This window comes from Crotalus tigris, unplaced genomic scaffold (assembly GCF_016545835.1).
Source record: "Crotalus tigris isolate CLP2741 ecotype Arizona unplaced genomic scaffold, ASM1654583v1 scf7180000017625.6296891, whole genome shotgun sequence".
Lineage (NCBI taxonomy): Eukaryota > Metazoa > Chordata > Lepidosauria > Squamata > Viperidae > Crotalus > Crotalus tigris.
Window position 1 is genome coordinate 5,481,119 of NW_024096520.1, and position 14,837 is coordinate 5,495,955.

At 42.8% G+C, this 14,837-nt stretch overlaps 1 protein-coding gene across 1 annotated transcript; it reads right to left on the minus strand.

The window, feature by feature from the left end:
• Positions 1-832: 832 nt before the first annotated feature.
• KIF20A (kinesin family member 20A) lies at positions 833-14,190 on the minus strand. The gene is made up of 19 exons (XM_039334097.1): positions 14,090-14,190; positions 13,324-13,488; positions 12,028-12,114; positions 10,133-10,252; positions 9,783-9,921; positions 9,503-9,690; positions 9,274-9,418; positions 8,507-8,707; positions 8,169-8,280; positions 7,917-7,988; positions 7,370-7,510; positions 6,950-7,115; positions 5,454-5,615; positions 5,093-5,232; positions 4,870-4,972; positions 3,770-3,974; positions 3,227-3,318; positions 2,381-2,518; positions 833-1,575 (listed from the first exon to the last, which is right to left on the minus strand). The coding sequence occupies exons 2-19, from the start codon at positions 13,468-13,470 to the stop codon at positions 1,231-1,233; spliced, it is 2,703 nt and encodes a 900-aa protein (XP_039190031.1). The 5' UTR covers positions 13,471-13,488; positions 14,090-14,190; the 3' UTR covers positions 833-1,230.
• Between the last annotated feature and the right edge of the window lie 647 nt (positions 14,191-14,837).

The window sequence follows — 14,837 nt, forward strand, 5'->3', positions numbered from 1 at the left end:
AACAACCATTGTAAAAGTGCATATATTTGAGCCTGTTTATGTGTTTACTCAACTTGCGACTGCAACGATTTGCCATCAAAATTAGATGCTCAATTTTGGTTACCTGAATATTTTTGCAACCTATGGATTTACCAAGGTTTCCCCCCCACACAAATTTTAGAAAATTTGGACATTTTTTGCCTAAAAAATTGTTATTTTGTTTTCTAAACTTTCATTTTCAGTTTCAAAACCTACAGTTATCAAACTTGAGTCCATAAAAAGTCAAGTGAATCAGATCAAAAGTTAGTAAAAGCTGAAGCCCATTGACAGGTGCGGGACAATGGCTACCACAAGGCCCTTTCAAATATAGGATAATTGCCCTGAGAAACATCCTAAGACCTGAATAGCTGCGTGGAACTACATGCACACCAAAGCTGGGTAAAAGCTGTCTGCTATAAACCTACAGCAGCATATAATATTGCCTAAGGTTAACATTAGGGTTGACAGAAGAGGGTTTCCTGAGGACCATTTGCCAATGGGAGAAGAAGGCCTCCTGTGTTATTCCCAAGTTAAGGGAGACAAATCTTTGGGAGATCTGCTGAGGCTTCATTCTTCCAGCTTTTAGGAAAGAAGCCAAAGTTTCTCTTTCAGTAGTTTTTCTCTGACATTTGAATTAGAATTTTAGCTTGGGGTGACATTACTGACCACCTTGAATTCTAGAAAGAAGGTATAAATTGTCAATATATTTTGCAAGATACCTCTCCCCCCCCCACCCTGAATTCCTAGAAGGAACTCATATTGGCCAATATTTGTAAATACCTCAATTGTATAGAATCCAGTCTACGCAACTCAATAACATTTCAGAATTGAAAATAACGCATTTATTAGGTGTTTAACATAGATAAAATACATGTGCTTCTGCATGCTGTGTAGCATTTTTTTTAACACAAATAAAAGGGATGTAACATAAATCTAAGTTTCATAACCATTGGAATAGCAGCTGGCCTGAAAGAAAAGACATGCATAGTAATCATCTTTGGTAAGCCAAAGGTGTTCAGAAAGCTCAGGCCTTCTCACTAAATATAGAATAACTTATATACATTAGATTGGATGTAAAGGTACTTGAGGCTGATCTGTTTAAGCCACTAGGTCACAATCCACTTTTAAAGCCTTCCTGTACCTGGAGCCAACTCACGGACGGTAAAGGCACTAATTGGCTGCACTGCCTGACAAGGCCTGGGTTCAAAGCATTCAGTGGTTTTTGCCAAAGGGCAGTGGTTTAAACCCTGGAGTTCCTCGGGCACGCAAGATGCGAGTATAAGGGCTCTCTGTCACTGCGGGCTGAGTCGTTGAGCGAGTCAGGAAGTTGTGCAAGAATGGCTTCTTGATGGGAGGCTGACTCTTGGGCTGCAAGTTTTCATTATTTGCACAGAAGCGCTTTTTTGTAGAAGCTGGTACCCCCGACACTGTCTCTGCGTTTGCTGCAGCCTGGAGCTTCTGCACAGTTTGATACTGCTCTGCGATACAGGCAGCTTTCTTCCGCATATCCAGCTTCACCAGTATCATGTTATTCTGAATTTCAGCCAAGGTCTGGTCCTAGAAAGAACATCCAGCCAAAAAATGGTGATTTATCCCGACCAGTGGTTCTGCCATCTGACAGCTGCCTCCTAGGTCTATGAACTGAAAGTGACAGTTTGTGCCTCTTCCTGGCTAACTAGCACCATTTCCATTTCGGCCAGAGATCAAACCGCACGAACAACAGTCTCATCTACATAAGATCTGTCAACAGACTTTTGTTTTGGAATGCAAATTGTTCTAGTGGTATCTTGGTACTTGGTGTTAATTGGTTCTGGGAGGTGTGATGGGTACTAAAAAGGACAGGTCCTAAACAAATCACATGACCACATAACCCTTTGTTTCAGCCAGGAAGAACTTTCTGTCTGTCCCTTTTCCTATGCCAGCAATCTTCCCAGCATAACCAACTTCCTGTTCACCCTCTGTGGCCATCTAGCATGGCTGACTTCCTGTCCATTCCTCACAGCCACCCCCCCTCTTCTTATAGCATGTCGAGTACTAAACAAAGACCGAATACTGGGACAATATTTTCATGCCAAAATGCATTGAGTACCAATTAATTAATTAAATAATAAAGGCTTGCGGCAGTCCCATCTTCTCAAGATTTTCTTTTTAGTACCATACTTGGTAAAAGCATTCCCCAGCCCTCCCTCTAATTAAAAGAAAATCTAACTTACTGGGCTACTGCCTCTGCTTCACCATTTTTAGTTTTCTTTATGCTGAGGGATTAACTTTGCAATTTGTTTAGAGGGCAAGGTTTAAGGGTCAAGGTGTAATAGAAAAAAGAGCCTCACAAAGCGGCTAGATTCAGCAGGCCTTTCCATACCTGCTTGGCCAGGATATTGTCACACTTATTGAGGGCTTCGCGGAGTTTCCCAGCACTTGTGCTGTGACAACATGCTCTTTCGGCTGACTGGAACAGCTCTCCAATATTCAGCAGCTCCGAACGCAGCATCCTTACATTCTGAGAGCAAAGAAGAGTCAAGTAACAAAGACAGGAGTAAAACAAAAACCAAAAAACCCTCAGTTATAAAGGGCAAGCTGCCCACTAGCGGAGAAGAGGAGCCAGAAAGAATACACAGGAGTCCTTGAGCTAGGACTACTCATTCAGCGATCATTTAAAATTACAGTAGCACTGAACAGAACGGATTTACCACTGGCCCACAGAATTGTGGATGCCATCACAGCCTCTCTAGTCACTCAGACATTCAGTTTGCGATTGCAATGTCACGGTGAGCTGCAGTCATACAATTGTCATTTGCAACCTTTCCTGTGGCTTCTCACAAGCAAAGTCAATGAGGAAGCCAGAAGGGATGGTCACAAGTCGCTCCAATTGCTTTTTCTCTCTAGAAGTCCCATTACAAAGAACAAGATCCCAGAGAGCACATGCCTGCCTGCCACCACTGCTTGCCCACAACCTTGACTGGCCTTCCCAATGACATCTGCACAGCCCTTCACATTCCTTACACGGGATTCCTGCCTCTACCCACTTGACAACCCATACTGTCTGATATGCCACACAACATTTCATTTTATTACTGCATCACTTAGTGACAGCAACCCCACTCCCGACTTCTGTCGTAACTCAAGGAGTTACCTTGATCAGCAACATCCAAAAGAAAAGAAAATCTAATTTTCTTTAGCAAGCTCTTGCTCCCTCAGCTGAAGTTACCTTTTGACCTTCTTCTAGCTTCCGGTCTAAATCAGCAGCAATGGGCCTGGCCGAAGGTGGAGGCTCCAGCATTTTTTGATACTTAAGCAGTTCTGTAGGAAAACAGGGCCAAGTGCAAGAACAAATTAAGCCTAGCAAGCGAATTGCTAATGTACATGGCAGCTTCCAAATCAAGACCAAGCCCTGAAAGATAGAGATGTTTTCCGAGAAATATCAAATCTCTTGCTTCTTTCCCACAAAATAAAGCAGACCCACTGAAATTAGATGTAAGGAGGAGATTAGAAGTGATGATGAAAACCATTATTTCTGTTTTTAAAGCTATCACATACCTATGCAGGGATGGGCTTGTAACAAAAAAAAAAGCCGCTAGTGTCACAGGACACAATTAAGAGGACTAAGTAACAGAAAGAACAGGGGATAATGTATGTTTAACATTGGGCACATGTACATCAATCTTCACAACCCTCCAATAATTAAGGCAGTCTGCCTTTCTCCAGATCTACGGTCTGATCGCCATGCGAGTTTACAAGAAGAGGGCCTCACCTTTGGTAGATACACTCAGCTTTGCCTGGCACTTCTCTAGTAAATCTTTCACCTCCTGCAATTCTTGCTGCAATTCTTGCTGCGTAGATGTGATTCGTTTGGATCTACGTATTTCTTCCATATTTTGTCTCTTATCTGCTTTGGAGTCTTGTTGTTTTGCCTCCTGCAAGGCAGCTTCCAACTCTTTTATCTTGTCATCCCGACTCTGAAGAAAAAATAAGATGTTCTAACTAGGAAATGGGGGGAAAGGAGCTGTGGAACTAAGGAGGTATCTCCCCAAGGTTCCTATAAAAATGTGTGATTCTTAAGCATCAGGCACAAACAACTAGAGCCACACTCACAGAGTCACAAACAAGCCACCTTATTGTTCTATGTGTATTCTGCGGGAATCTCCCCATACTGGTAGCTTTTGCTAGGAAAGACTAAAGCTCAACAACATGAGATGTGTGGAGTGTATGTGATTAGACCTTGCCCTCTTGTGTTAAACTGATGCTGATTTCCCAGTGGAGCCCTCCTCCCAACTGACTGCTCTCCAAGATCAAGGCAAGTCCTCACACATAAGAATCTTCCACTAGCAAAGAATTTCCATTATAGAATCATATGTATCTGCTTTCTTTGTTGTTAGCAGTAGTCAGCATTTTATTTACCCACTGGGACTGTTAAGACCATTGTCAAACGGCTCAAGGCAGCCTTACCAGCAGGTTCGTAACCTAACCCAGCAGTAAATAACCAAATAGCTACACACTTTTTAAAAAGCATCAGTTCTGAAGAAGAGATTGGGACAAACATGATATCCAAGTTACATCTGGAGTCAGTTAAGCAGTTTAGAGTTGCAGCATAGCCTTTTTCTAAGGCACAAGCCGACCAAAATGTAGACAATTTTAATGCCCACAGCAAATTCTGGAATCAGGATGGAAGGAGGGAGGGAGGCATGCATCAGTTACATGAAGGAGTCTTGGTAGGTCTCTCCATTGCACACTACAAAAATACTAAAGTTTAAAGGACATGTCTTCTCTAGACTGCCACTTCTTTGTTTGTGGCAGATGATATAGCCCATGTCCCCAGAAAACCCCAGTACATCATCTACCTCGTATTCCTACCTCTATTTCTTCCAGATAGTAGTCTGTCAGTGACACCTTCAAATTATTCATTTTGTCTTCATAAAGCTCCTCTAACATCTCCTTTTGAGAATCCAGATGGTCACTACAGAAGACATTGAAGAAGGGAAAAAAAAGATGACACAGTAAGAGAGGTGGATAGAAAGCCAAGGACCAATCACAGAGGCTTCCTGGAAAATACAGGTAGCTCCAACAGCAACAGTACCTGCTCCACTGCTCTCTCTGTTGTAGGTGTGCCATCATCTCATTGCAGATCTCATCACGGAGACGCACCTCCAGCTGAAGCTTCTCCTGACGCTCCTTCAGCAGAAGCTCTTGCACAGCTTTAACTATATGCACAAGGTCCTGGATTTGGGGATGAGGAAAATACAAAGAACATGGTGATTTAGGTTCAATGGGACAGTCAACATCAGAATGCTTCACAGACCCAACCAACTGATTTAAAAATACTGATCAATACTTAAATCATATGCTCAAAATATGGAAGTTTCTAAAGTCCCAGGTGTCCAACTGAGTAGCTTTGAAAACTTCTTAGTTCAGTAAATAAGGAAGGACCAACCACTTACCTCCTTATCATATGCAGTGACATCTGTTTCATCTTCACTGTCTTCATCAGATTCTGTTTCTTCATCCAAAACAGACACAGAGGCCGTACTAGTTTGAATGCTGTGTTCCTTGATGAGTGAATGGATAGACAAAAGCCCCACCTTTGTAGGAACCTGGATAAGCTGTAAGAAACCAAATTACACTATCAACACAGTTAAAAAACAACAGCACTCATTTTCTTCCACCTTATGCCAAAGGTTACTCTGAGCGGAATATATTGTTTATGTTTTTGAAAAAGGCTTCCAGGACAAAGTGGCCCTGATGTTTACCCTCAGGAGGATGCAACTTGTGAAAAAAAAACCCATAAAGAACACTATCTTAGAGCATCTACATAAAGAATAGACTGCTTCCATGAAACTGTGGCTCTTTGGGTGATCATCTTTTGTATGCAATGTGTGCCTCCACACTGAAAATATTTGAACATGTTCTAAAGCAGGAGGTTTTTGTTGGAAACTTCCACCATAATGTGCACATGAAAGACAGCTCCTTCTTTTTCCCTCAGTTCCTTGAGACCACTGCAGCAGCCCTAGAACTCCAATCTTACACGCAGGAGTAATACAAGAGAAGGTTGACCGTAGGAATGCACAGAGAACTACTGGAAAAACCAGCTACAAATAAGTAACTTTTTGTTCTTTTATATAGTCTCTCTCTCTCACACCATTAGCAGCCTCATTTATTCAGATGCCCTACTACAGTAAAAATAAAGGGGAGAATAGTACATCCAAAGGAAACACCAGATCACAACAGGATACCCAAATCACAGATAGAAAAAGGACTAGAAATAGCAACCTTAAAAAGGTCCAGCAATTACAGGCCTCAAAGCTGAGTTATAAAAGTTGTAGTATATGTAGTAGAATGTCCTTCGGTGCTCCCTGGAGGGGGCAATTTAGGCCTGTCACTATCAAGTCCAGAGTCTGGTAGAACAGTAGGGGGTTAATGGCAGGAGGGAAGGCATATAGTAGGACTTTCAGCCAGTCAACACTGAAGACTTTTGTTGCCACTGCTCCCTGGTTGGAAAGCCAAAGATGACGGGCTGTACCTTTGCAACTGAAATGGGTGTAGCTAAGAATTTATTACTAGTCTCCCAAAGATCAGCATAAATTGCTCAGACATAATTGGTTTGCTTGAGAAAGCCCTTGTGAGTGATGGGTGAAACCAATGGAACCCCGTGGTCTCCAGAGCAAATGGAAACACAGGAAGCAACAGCCAAATTCATGCAAGTACAGGGAGATGATCACTGCAGGAAAAAAAAAATTGCTCTGTAACCTTTTGTGTTGACAACATTGGAGGAAGGACATCCTCTACTGGAGGAAGAACATTAGACTAGTAATTGGCTAAGTAGCCACAATCAACCTTAATAATTATAACATTGCACAGGACATTCCATCCCATCTGTTTTCTATCCAGTGAAGAACTCGAACGCTACCCAAATTAACTCCAATATTTCTGCTCTTACCTGGCTGGCAATGGCAGAGAACTTAGCCACATGGAGGGTCTCATCATATGAGGAAGCACAGGGGTTAATATTGACAATCATACAGGACTGCCCACGTCCTGTGAAAAAGCCTTGGAATACACGGGTTAGTTTGCTGTCCCGGAAGGGCACCACATTCTGCTTTGACCTATTGAGAGAGAGAGATAGAGAGAGATGAGAGAGATGAGAGAGAGAGAGAGAGAGAGAGAGAGAGAGGATTTGTGCTTTGGAAATGCTAATACAAAACATGAAGTCTTCCCACATATCATTGTCCTCATCTTAACCTAGAACACGTAGGCACATTCATCAGTATCTTCAACCAGACTGGTCTTAATACCAGAAGGGCCAGACAAAGCTACAGATTGCCGGTGAATGCTAGAAGTAGAAGTTTCTTTAACTTACTTGGTCTGATTGTGGCGCAAACCTGTGAGACATCGCCCCAACGTGTGCAAGGAGGTATTGATGTTATTGGCTTCCTTCATACGGTCCCCGGTTCTCTGCTCTTTGCAGCGTTCTGAGCCAGCAAGGTCACAGAGTGACAGCCTGGTGAAGAGAAAAAGAAGTATTTGGATGCAAGGCCTGGTTTCCCCCCCCCCCATCTCCACCACTCCCTGCTTTTAGTGGAGTCTCTCCTCCTCTTCCTACCCATCAGATTCTAACTTCAGGTTAGAAATTCTGGCAATCAGCATGAGAATCCATGACAAGATCCAATTATAGTTTTGCTTTTTAATTTTAGTACTTTAGGTTGCCTTGCTCCATATTGGCATGGGGGGAAAACTCTTTTTCATTTCAGGTTAGACACAAGACTGAACATTTTACACCAAGCCAAAGTTGTCATTCTGACAAACACATGTCAAAACTATTCAAGGCGGCTTCCCTGTGTATATTGGAAAAACAAAGCTGTCTTTCCCATTCCTTTCAGGCCTTCAGGAAGAAAGATTTCCCTTACTCGCTGATCTTTGGGACCATTTTACTGCTGTTTTCCTGAAGGTGTAGAATTCGGATGGAGAAGATGCTGTGGCTACAGAGAGCAAGAGAAGAAACATTTTTAGAAAATAAACTGGTTTAAATTATTAAGCTCATTTATTCTCATATTTCCCAATCCTGGGTAAATTAATTTTTTTTGTACAGAGAACATATTTTCCTAATCCTCCAGAATCCCAACACTCCCTCTGTCACCAAAATGAGGAATATGGCAGACCTGCGGCTAGAATTCTCATTCATGTGGGTGCTGGCAAAACTCTGATTTCTCCGGCCTAATTTCAGCAGTTTCCAGGCCTCTTCAGCACTTTGCACATTGACCCAGTTCAGATCTATAAAAGCAAAGATGAGTCAGGGAACAGAAATACCAGGAATTAGACTCTGCATTTATCTAGGAATCATCAGGGAAAACATCACCCCTCAATAAAGGGAGGAGTGTGTCTTCTATCACTGGTTCAAGCCACTCAAAATATGGCTTATTAGATGACTGATTAGCTGGATTAATTATTATACAATTTTAATCCAATTTATATCCTGGGTGAGAAGGATGAGCTGTACCTTTAACATATGTATTTCCAGTATGATCCTCACAGAGCCTCAGTGTAGGTCTCTTGCGGTTTGGGGCAGATGGAGGGGTCTCCAGCAAGTCATAGATCAGTTCATTGTAGATCTCAAAGAAGGAGACCCAGATAGAAAATTGCACATCCTCTTGAGTCACAAATGAAACACTATCTGGGTCAGTTTTGTGAGGTCCTGTCTCTATCAATGAAAACAAAACAAAAAGGTTATCAGTGATTGTAACAATTCATAGTTGATCCAATTAACAGACTTTCTGAAAATAAACCCAAAGCACATAGTGATTGTTCTTAATAAGCCCAGCTTCCATAAATTAACTAATGTTTCTCTTAAAGCAGAAGCAATATTTTCTTTTGAAACTAAGCTTCTCATAGCACCAAGGGAAAGTTTTAGCTTCATTATACATTATACCCTTCTACTTTACAAAGCCCTCACAGTTAGCAACAAAAGATGTTCCATTGTCCAGTAATTGGTAAACTAGAAGATATTTGAAGGGGCACTTTATAAGTTGCAGTAGAGAAAAACCAAAGATTGCATAAACCCAGTCCTTTTCTGTGAAATGTAATTGAAACATACATTGGATTATGGATATTGTTCTGATTAAGATGCTTTTCTTGAATTCCATTGTTTCTGAATGTCTTTTTACTGCATTTCTTACTGTTGAAGGCTTTATTATTCTTAGTTTTGAGGTGCTATAGTGCTTAGTTTTTCAATTCTATGGAAAATAAAAGGTTCATGACAGCACATACCTTCCAGCTGGCTCCAGTTCGTCTGGTTTGTCGACTGGCAAACCGAGGAGAGTCCACCAATGCCACTGTCAATACTACCACTTGGGGGTGCTTGTGATTGGGATGTTGTTCTGTGACTTTTGTTCAAAGAAGTAAAGAGTTCCTCCTGCCAATCCAAAAAGAAGAATTACAGCAGGGATTTTGATCAGCTCATCCTCTTCCTTGCCCTTATGGGCTTTGAGGCACTTACCTCCTTTATCCCACCATAGATTAGAGCCTGCTTCTTGGTTTCCTCTTGATGAATCTGTTTGCTGTCCAGCCAATTTACTATGTTTGATAGGAAAGGTTTCAGGTCTGTGGCTCGGTACAACCGTGTCCCAATACTGTTGAATATGATGACTAGGGAACGGGGTAGGATCCCTCTGTCAGTACCATTTCCTTCAAGCCAAGCACAAAGAAGCAACAGTCAAAACGAGGGACCCCTATTAAGCAGAGGCTATCTGGAACATTATACACCAAGCGCTGCTTACCTTGGATTGTATAAGTCTTTCCTGAATTAGTGACTCCATAGGTATAAACAAGCCAGTTCTGCCCACTGAGGACATCCTTCACCACTTCCTTCATTGTGGCATCAAAGAATGCTTTCTGGCCTATCTCTGGCCCAAAGATCTGAATATCAAATGATAAGGGTTATAAGTGCTCATACAGAGTAGGATTTCTCTAGATGTATGGTTAATTACATCAAATTTTCAGGAATTAATCCCTCTTTGTCCATGAGTTCTTTACCTGCAAAAGAGTTTTAAACACCACAATCTCTACTGGTTTCAGTAGAGGTCTGAGGAGGAGGAGGAGCACCATTGCATTAAATGAAAAAACGTACCTGGGTGAAGGTGAATTTGTGCACTGCCTGGCCAATTCCTCGCTCGGTGTTTCTCATCGTAAAGGAATCTTTGGGTGCTTTGAGAAGAAGGGTATCAGCATTTTCTATGCAGACACAGTCCTGAGAAGTACAGTTAGCATTCAGTACCTAAAATCATCTGCCATAGCAGCAAATCACTCTTCTGCAGGCACTCTTAATTTTAAATATTTATATCCAGCCACTCTATCAAAATATCTTGAGTGTCTTATAGCACAACAGTAAAAGACTATAACAACAACAATAAAGTTGGGACCTTGGAGGTCATCTAGTCCAACCCCCTGCTCAGGCAGGAAACCCTATACCATTTCGGACAAATGGCTGTCTAGTCTCTTCTTAAAAACTTCCAGTGTTGGAGCATTCACCGCTTCTGGAGGCAGGTTGTTCCACTGATTAATTGTTCTAACTGTCAGGAAGTTTCTCCTTAGTTCTAGGTTGCTTCTCTCCTTGATTAGTTTCCATCCATTGCTTCTTGTCCTGCCTTCAGACGCCTTGGAAAATAGCTTGACTCCCTCTTCTTTGTGGCAAAGATTTATGTATTCAGCCTTTGAGACCTCTTTGTTATATCAGTGGCCAAATTGAGTTGGTATCAAAAGATGTGTTTTGCTTTTTGAAATATGCCTCTCTCCTTGATCTGAGAATCTCCATCTCATCTCCACCCATAACTAAGCAAGCATTCAGGATCAGCAAGGTCAAAAGTATTGTCATTTGAAAAAATTAAATCATCAGCAGCTACCCCTTGTATGGAAAGAATGTAGACTTTACCAACACCTGCACATTTCTCTTTTGAATCTCTTATACACAACACAGGTAGTCCTTGACTTATGACCATGATTGAGCCCAAACTCTGTTGCTAAGTGAGACATTTGTTCAGTGAGCTTTGTCCCATTTTACGGTCTTTCTTGCCAGTTGTTAAATGAATCAATGCAGTTATTAATAACGCGATTGTTAAGTGAATCTGTCTTCCCTGTTGACTTTGTTGTGAGGTCACAGAAGGTTATCACATGAGCCCAAGACCCGGCAATCATCATAAATATGAGTCAGTTGCCCAGCGTCTGAAGTTTGATCACGTGACCATGATGATGCCGCAACAGTTGTAAGTGTGAAAAATGGTTATAAGTCACTTTTGTCAGTGCTGTTGTTCAAACTAAATGAACTGCTGTAAGTTGAGGACTACCTGTATTTTAGCACCCCTCTGCTCTTTTGCATATAAAGCTCTGCAAACCAATTTCAAGTGAGCCCAATAGCCAAGCAAAGGAACCATTGTCCAAAATGGTATAGGGTTTCTTGCCTGAGCAGGGGGTTGGATTAGATGACCTCCAAGGTCCTTTCCAATTACATTATTATTATTATTATTATTATTATTATTATTATTATTATTATTATTATTACTGGCTTGTCAAAGTTCTCCTACACCAGTGGTGGAAAACCTATGGCAGGGGTGCCAGAGGTGGCACTCGGAGCCCTATCTGTGGGCACGCGTACTGTGTCCCCAGCCCCGCCTCCTCCCACGGCCCCCTCCCCACCAGCAGCCCCCCTGGAGGAGTCACCCCTGGGCACAGCCCACGTGAAGCAGCGCAGCCAAGGACATGGTAGCCAGGTAGCGGGGAAAAGACTCTGCCTTGCGCCCCGTCACGCATAGATGATGCTGCGGGGCATGGGTAGAGGGCGTGGCCACCATGGTGCTGCTGGGCTACCTGGGTGATCTGTGACAGACCATGGAGGTGGTAGGTGGCCCAGTGGGCAAGGCGGAGCAGGGATGGGGATGGGGGGACGGTTTTGGGGCAATCGGTCTCTAAAAGGTTTGCCATCACTGTCCTACACTAACTGATGGCTCCTGCTCTGTTTCAGGTACTCACTTGATCCTCTTGCCTCTCGATTTCTGTGGGCTTCAGTGGGCGCACTCTTGCATACACCTTCACCTTTCCTCTGTCCCTGGAAACAGCCTATAGAAGTTACAGGTTATTTGGCAAAACAGATCTAGTATCAACCTGATCGACACATTAACATTCTATTAAAAATAGAAGCCAGTAATCCCAGCCCTACCTTCCCACCCAGCAACCCAAGAAAACTGTAGTCCTGTATTGTAAATTGGAACAAGATAAACATGGAGAGGCTGCACAGCAGTGACAGAAAATAATTCAGGAGCAAGAAAAAATTAGGCAGTATCAAGTTTGTTAGATTTAAAATAGGGATGCATTGCAAAAGAAATTCAGTTGCTCAGGGCTTGAAAAGGCTTTGGGCATAGCCACAAATCTACTCCAAAACTTGCTCCCAAACTGGTGCTTAAAGTAACTGAAGACGCAAATTGCTACTACAAGAATTACATGAGGATGTAACCATATTTACCATGTTTAATTTTAATTAAATAAATGTAAATCAAATGCAATGTAGTGCTCATCATTGTCCCGGATACTTTATAGAGTATGGCTCTAGCACAAAAAGCCTGCCCGCCTGCACCCATTGCCTTCTCCTCCACTAAGCTGAAGGAAAAATCCCTCACTGTTTGCAGAGTTGTGGGACATGTTGTAACAACAGCTCTATTTAGATCATGTTTGGTGAGAAGACAGATGAAAAGGGAGGGTGTACTTCCTTATTTCTTCTTCCCACATTACATGAATGTATGAGCTGACTGACTGAAGAAAGCTATAGTAAGTTGCTAGTTCTAAGAAATAATGAGCATTGGGTGTTAAATAGGTAAAACCAAATATCACATACTGATCAAACACTAATTCTTTAACCATGTCCAATGGAAACATTACTATCAAAAAAGTAAATTAAAATCATATTGCACAAACTAATTATACCAGACTACTAGGCAAGAGAGAAATTTGTGCTCCTCTATTCTTACATTATCAGAAATTCTAGAAACAAAGACCATGGGAAAGCTCAGGCCATTCAAGTCCACCAACCTGAAGCTTTGTAAAAGCACACAAATAGGATTGGAAGTCTATGAATCTATTACTATACTCTTATAGCAATATTAAATTCCTGATAACCTTGCAGCAGACCAGCAGAGTTGAATTTGGAATTCTTGCCCTGATTCCAGGACACCAACAATAAAAATGAAGCTGTTTCAGCTTTTTTTTTGGTAGATATGAGACCCTAGTGCCTAGTCTAACCCCTAACTCCTCTTCATGCCTCCCTAATCTTACCGGTTCTTGATCTGCAGAGATGGCAGAGAAATCTGGCAAAAGAGCTCGTCGCAGTCCACATTCTGCTGCAGTGGATTCCAGGACAGGAGACAGGGCAGCTTCTTCATCAGAAAACAGTCCAACTGGGGAGGCAAGTCCCTGGGCCATGACAGCCAAGTGCTCTTCCTGTAAGAGCAGCAAAAGGAAACATAAGTATTCCTGCAGGCTTCCCAGTTTATCTTCAGGCTCTTGGCTATTTCTAAATACCGCTTAGAACTACTGTTAGAAAATGGCTGCACTGCATACCAACCAGCAGCAGGTCCAGGCAGGCCTCACAAGGGGGCTTCACCACTCAGAGGGTTGGTCTCTATTAACTGCTGCCCCTTTCCCCCAGTGAAGCATATACACAGTTTAGGGATTTAACACACACACACACACACACATACACACACCACAAATATTTTCCGAGATGACAGATCTTCATCCAGGATCAGGATCCTGTAATATCAGGGGTAGGCTCAACCTACGGATTTTACTGCCTGGGCAGCAACATGTGAACAAGAACCTTTTATTATTATTAAGGCGTCCATGTCGGTTTAGGAATATTTAGTCAGTCGCGCTCGTTCCTTTAATTCCGAAGGACCTTAATAAAACCCGCATAGCCCACTTGGAGGCCGTTACAGAAGTCAAGAAGCCGCGTGGTCCCACGTAAGTCAAGCGCTCGGAACACCCACCCTGGGACCTCCTCCAGCATAAGCGATGAGATGTAGTTCAAACTGAGTCTCACCTGGTGCTTCCAGCGCCACTTACACCTCCCCTGCTCTGCCCAGCTCGACCACCGCCTGCTCAATGCACCACTTCTGTTTTCCTTTCCGACCAGTTTCAAACCTCGCGGACAATCCGTTCAACCAATCAGAGAACGGGACACGCAAGAACCAATCGCTGCCCGGGGCGTATCTCTAGAGGAGCCAATCGAGTCAGAAATTGCTTTCCGATTCACTTGGGGGCGCCTTTTGTACTCGCTAGGGGGGCGGGGGGGCGGAGCTTGCTTTGTTTCGTTTGGGGGCTTAGACGAGGTTAGTCCTCGCGCTGAAACGCTTTCTCTTTGCTAATTGCTGGTTCGGTGCTTAGTTTAGTTCGGACGAAATACCAGCCGGCATGACTGGACTCTTCTTATCCTCTAGCTAGCTGCTTGCGAGGCGGTGGTCCTCGGCTAAATAACGCGACCGCCGGGAAATCATGGGATAGATAGAGCATGGATTTTTGAAAATTGTCCCGTAGCTCTTTCGCGAGTCACGTTTTTGTATTCTACAGCCCTCCATCTAACTCAGTGATTTTCAAAACTTGGCAACTTTTAGGACCCGTGGATTTTTAATTTGCAAATGCTGTCTGTGGAAATCTAGGAGTTGAAGTCCACAGATCTTAAAAATGGCCAAGTTTGCAAACCAGTGCTTTAACTCTTCACGCTCCTCACATTGCATTCTGGAAGCCATGTTGCTCCTGGACCGGCCAAGATTTGGAAGCACACTCCTGGT

Bases quoted from the DNA above. Each gene is read 5' to 3' on its own strand.
- KIF20A (XM_039334097.1), bottom strand. From the start codon at position 13,470: ATGGCCCAGGGACTTGCCTCCCCAGTTGGACTGTTTTCTGATGAAGAA. The intron at 9,691-9,782 runs GTAAGCAGCGCT...CTTGGCTTGAAG, and splicing joins AAAGACTTATACAATCCAAG to GAAATGGTACTGACAGAGGG. The intron at 1,576-2,380 runs GTATGGAAAGGC...TGTTCTTTCTAG, and splicing joins ACAATATCCTGGCCAAGCAG to GACCAGACCTTGGCTGAAAT.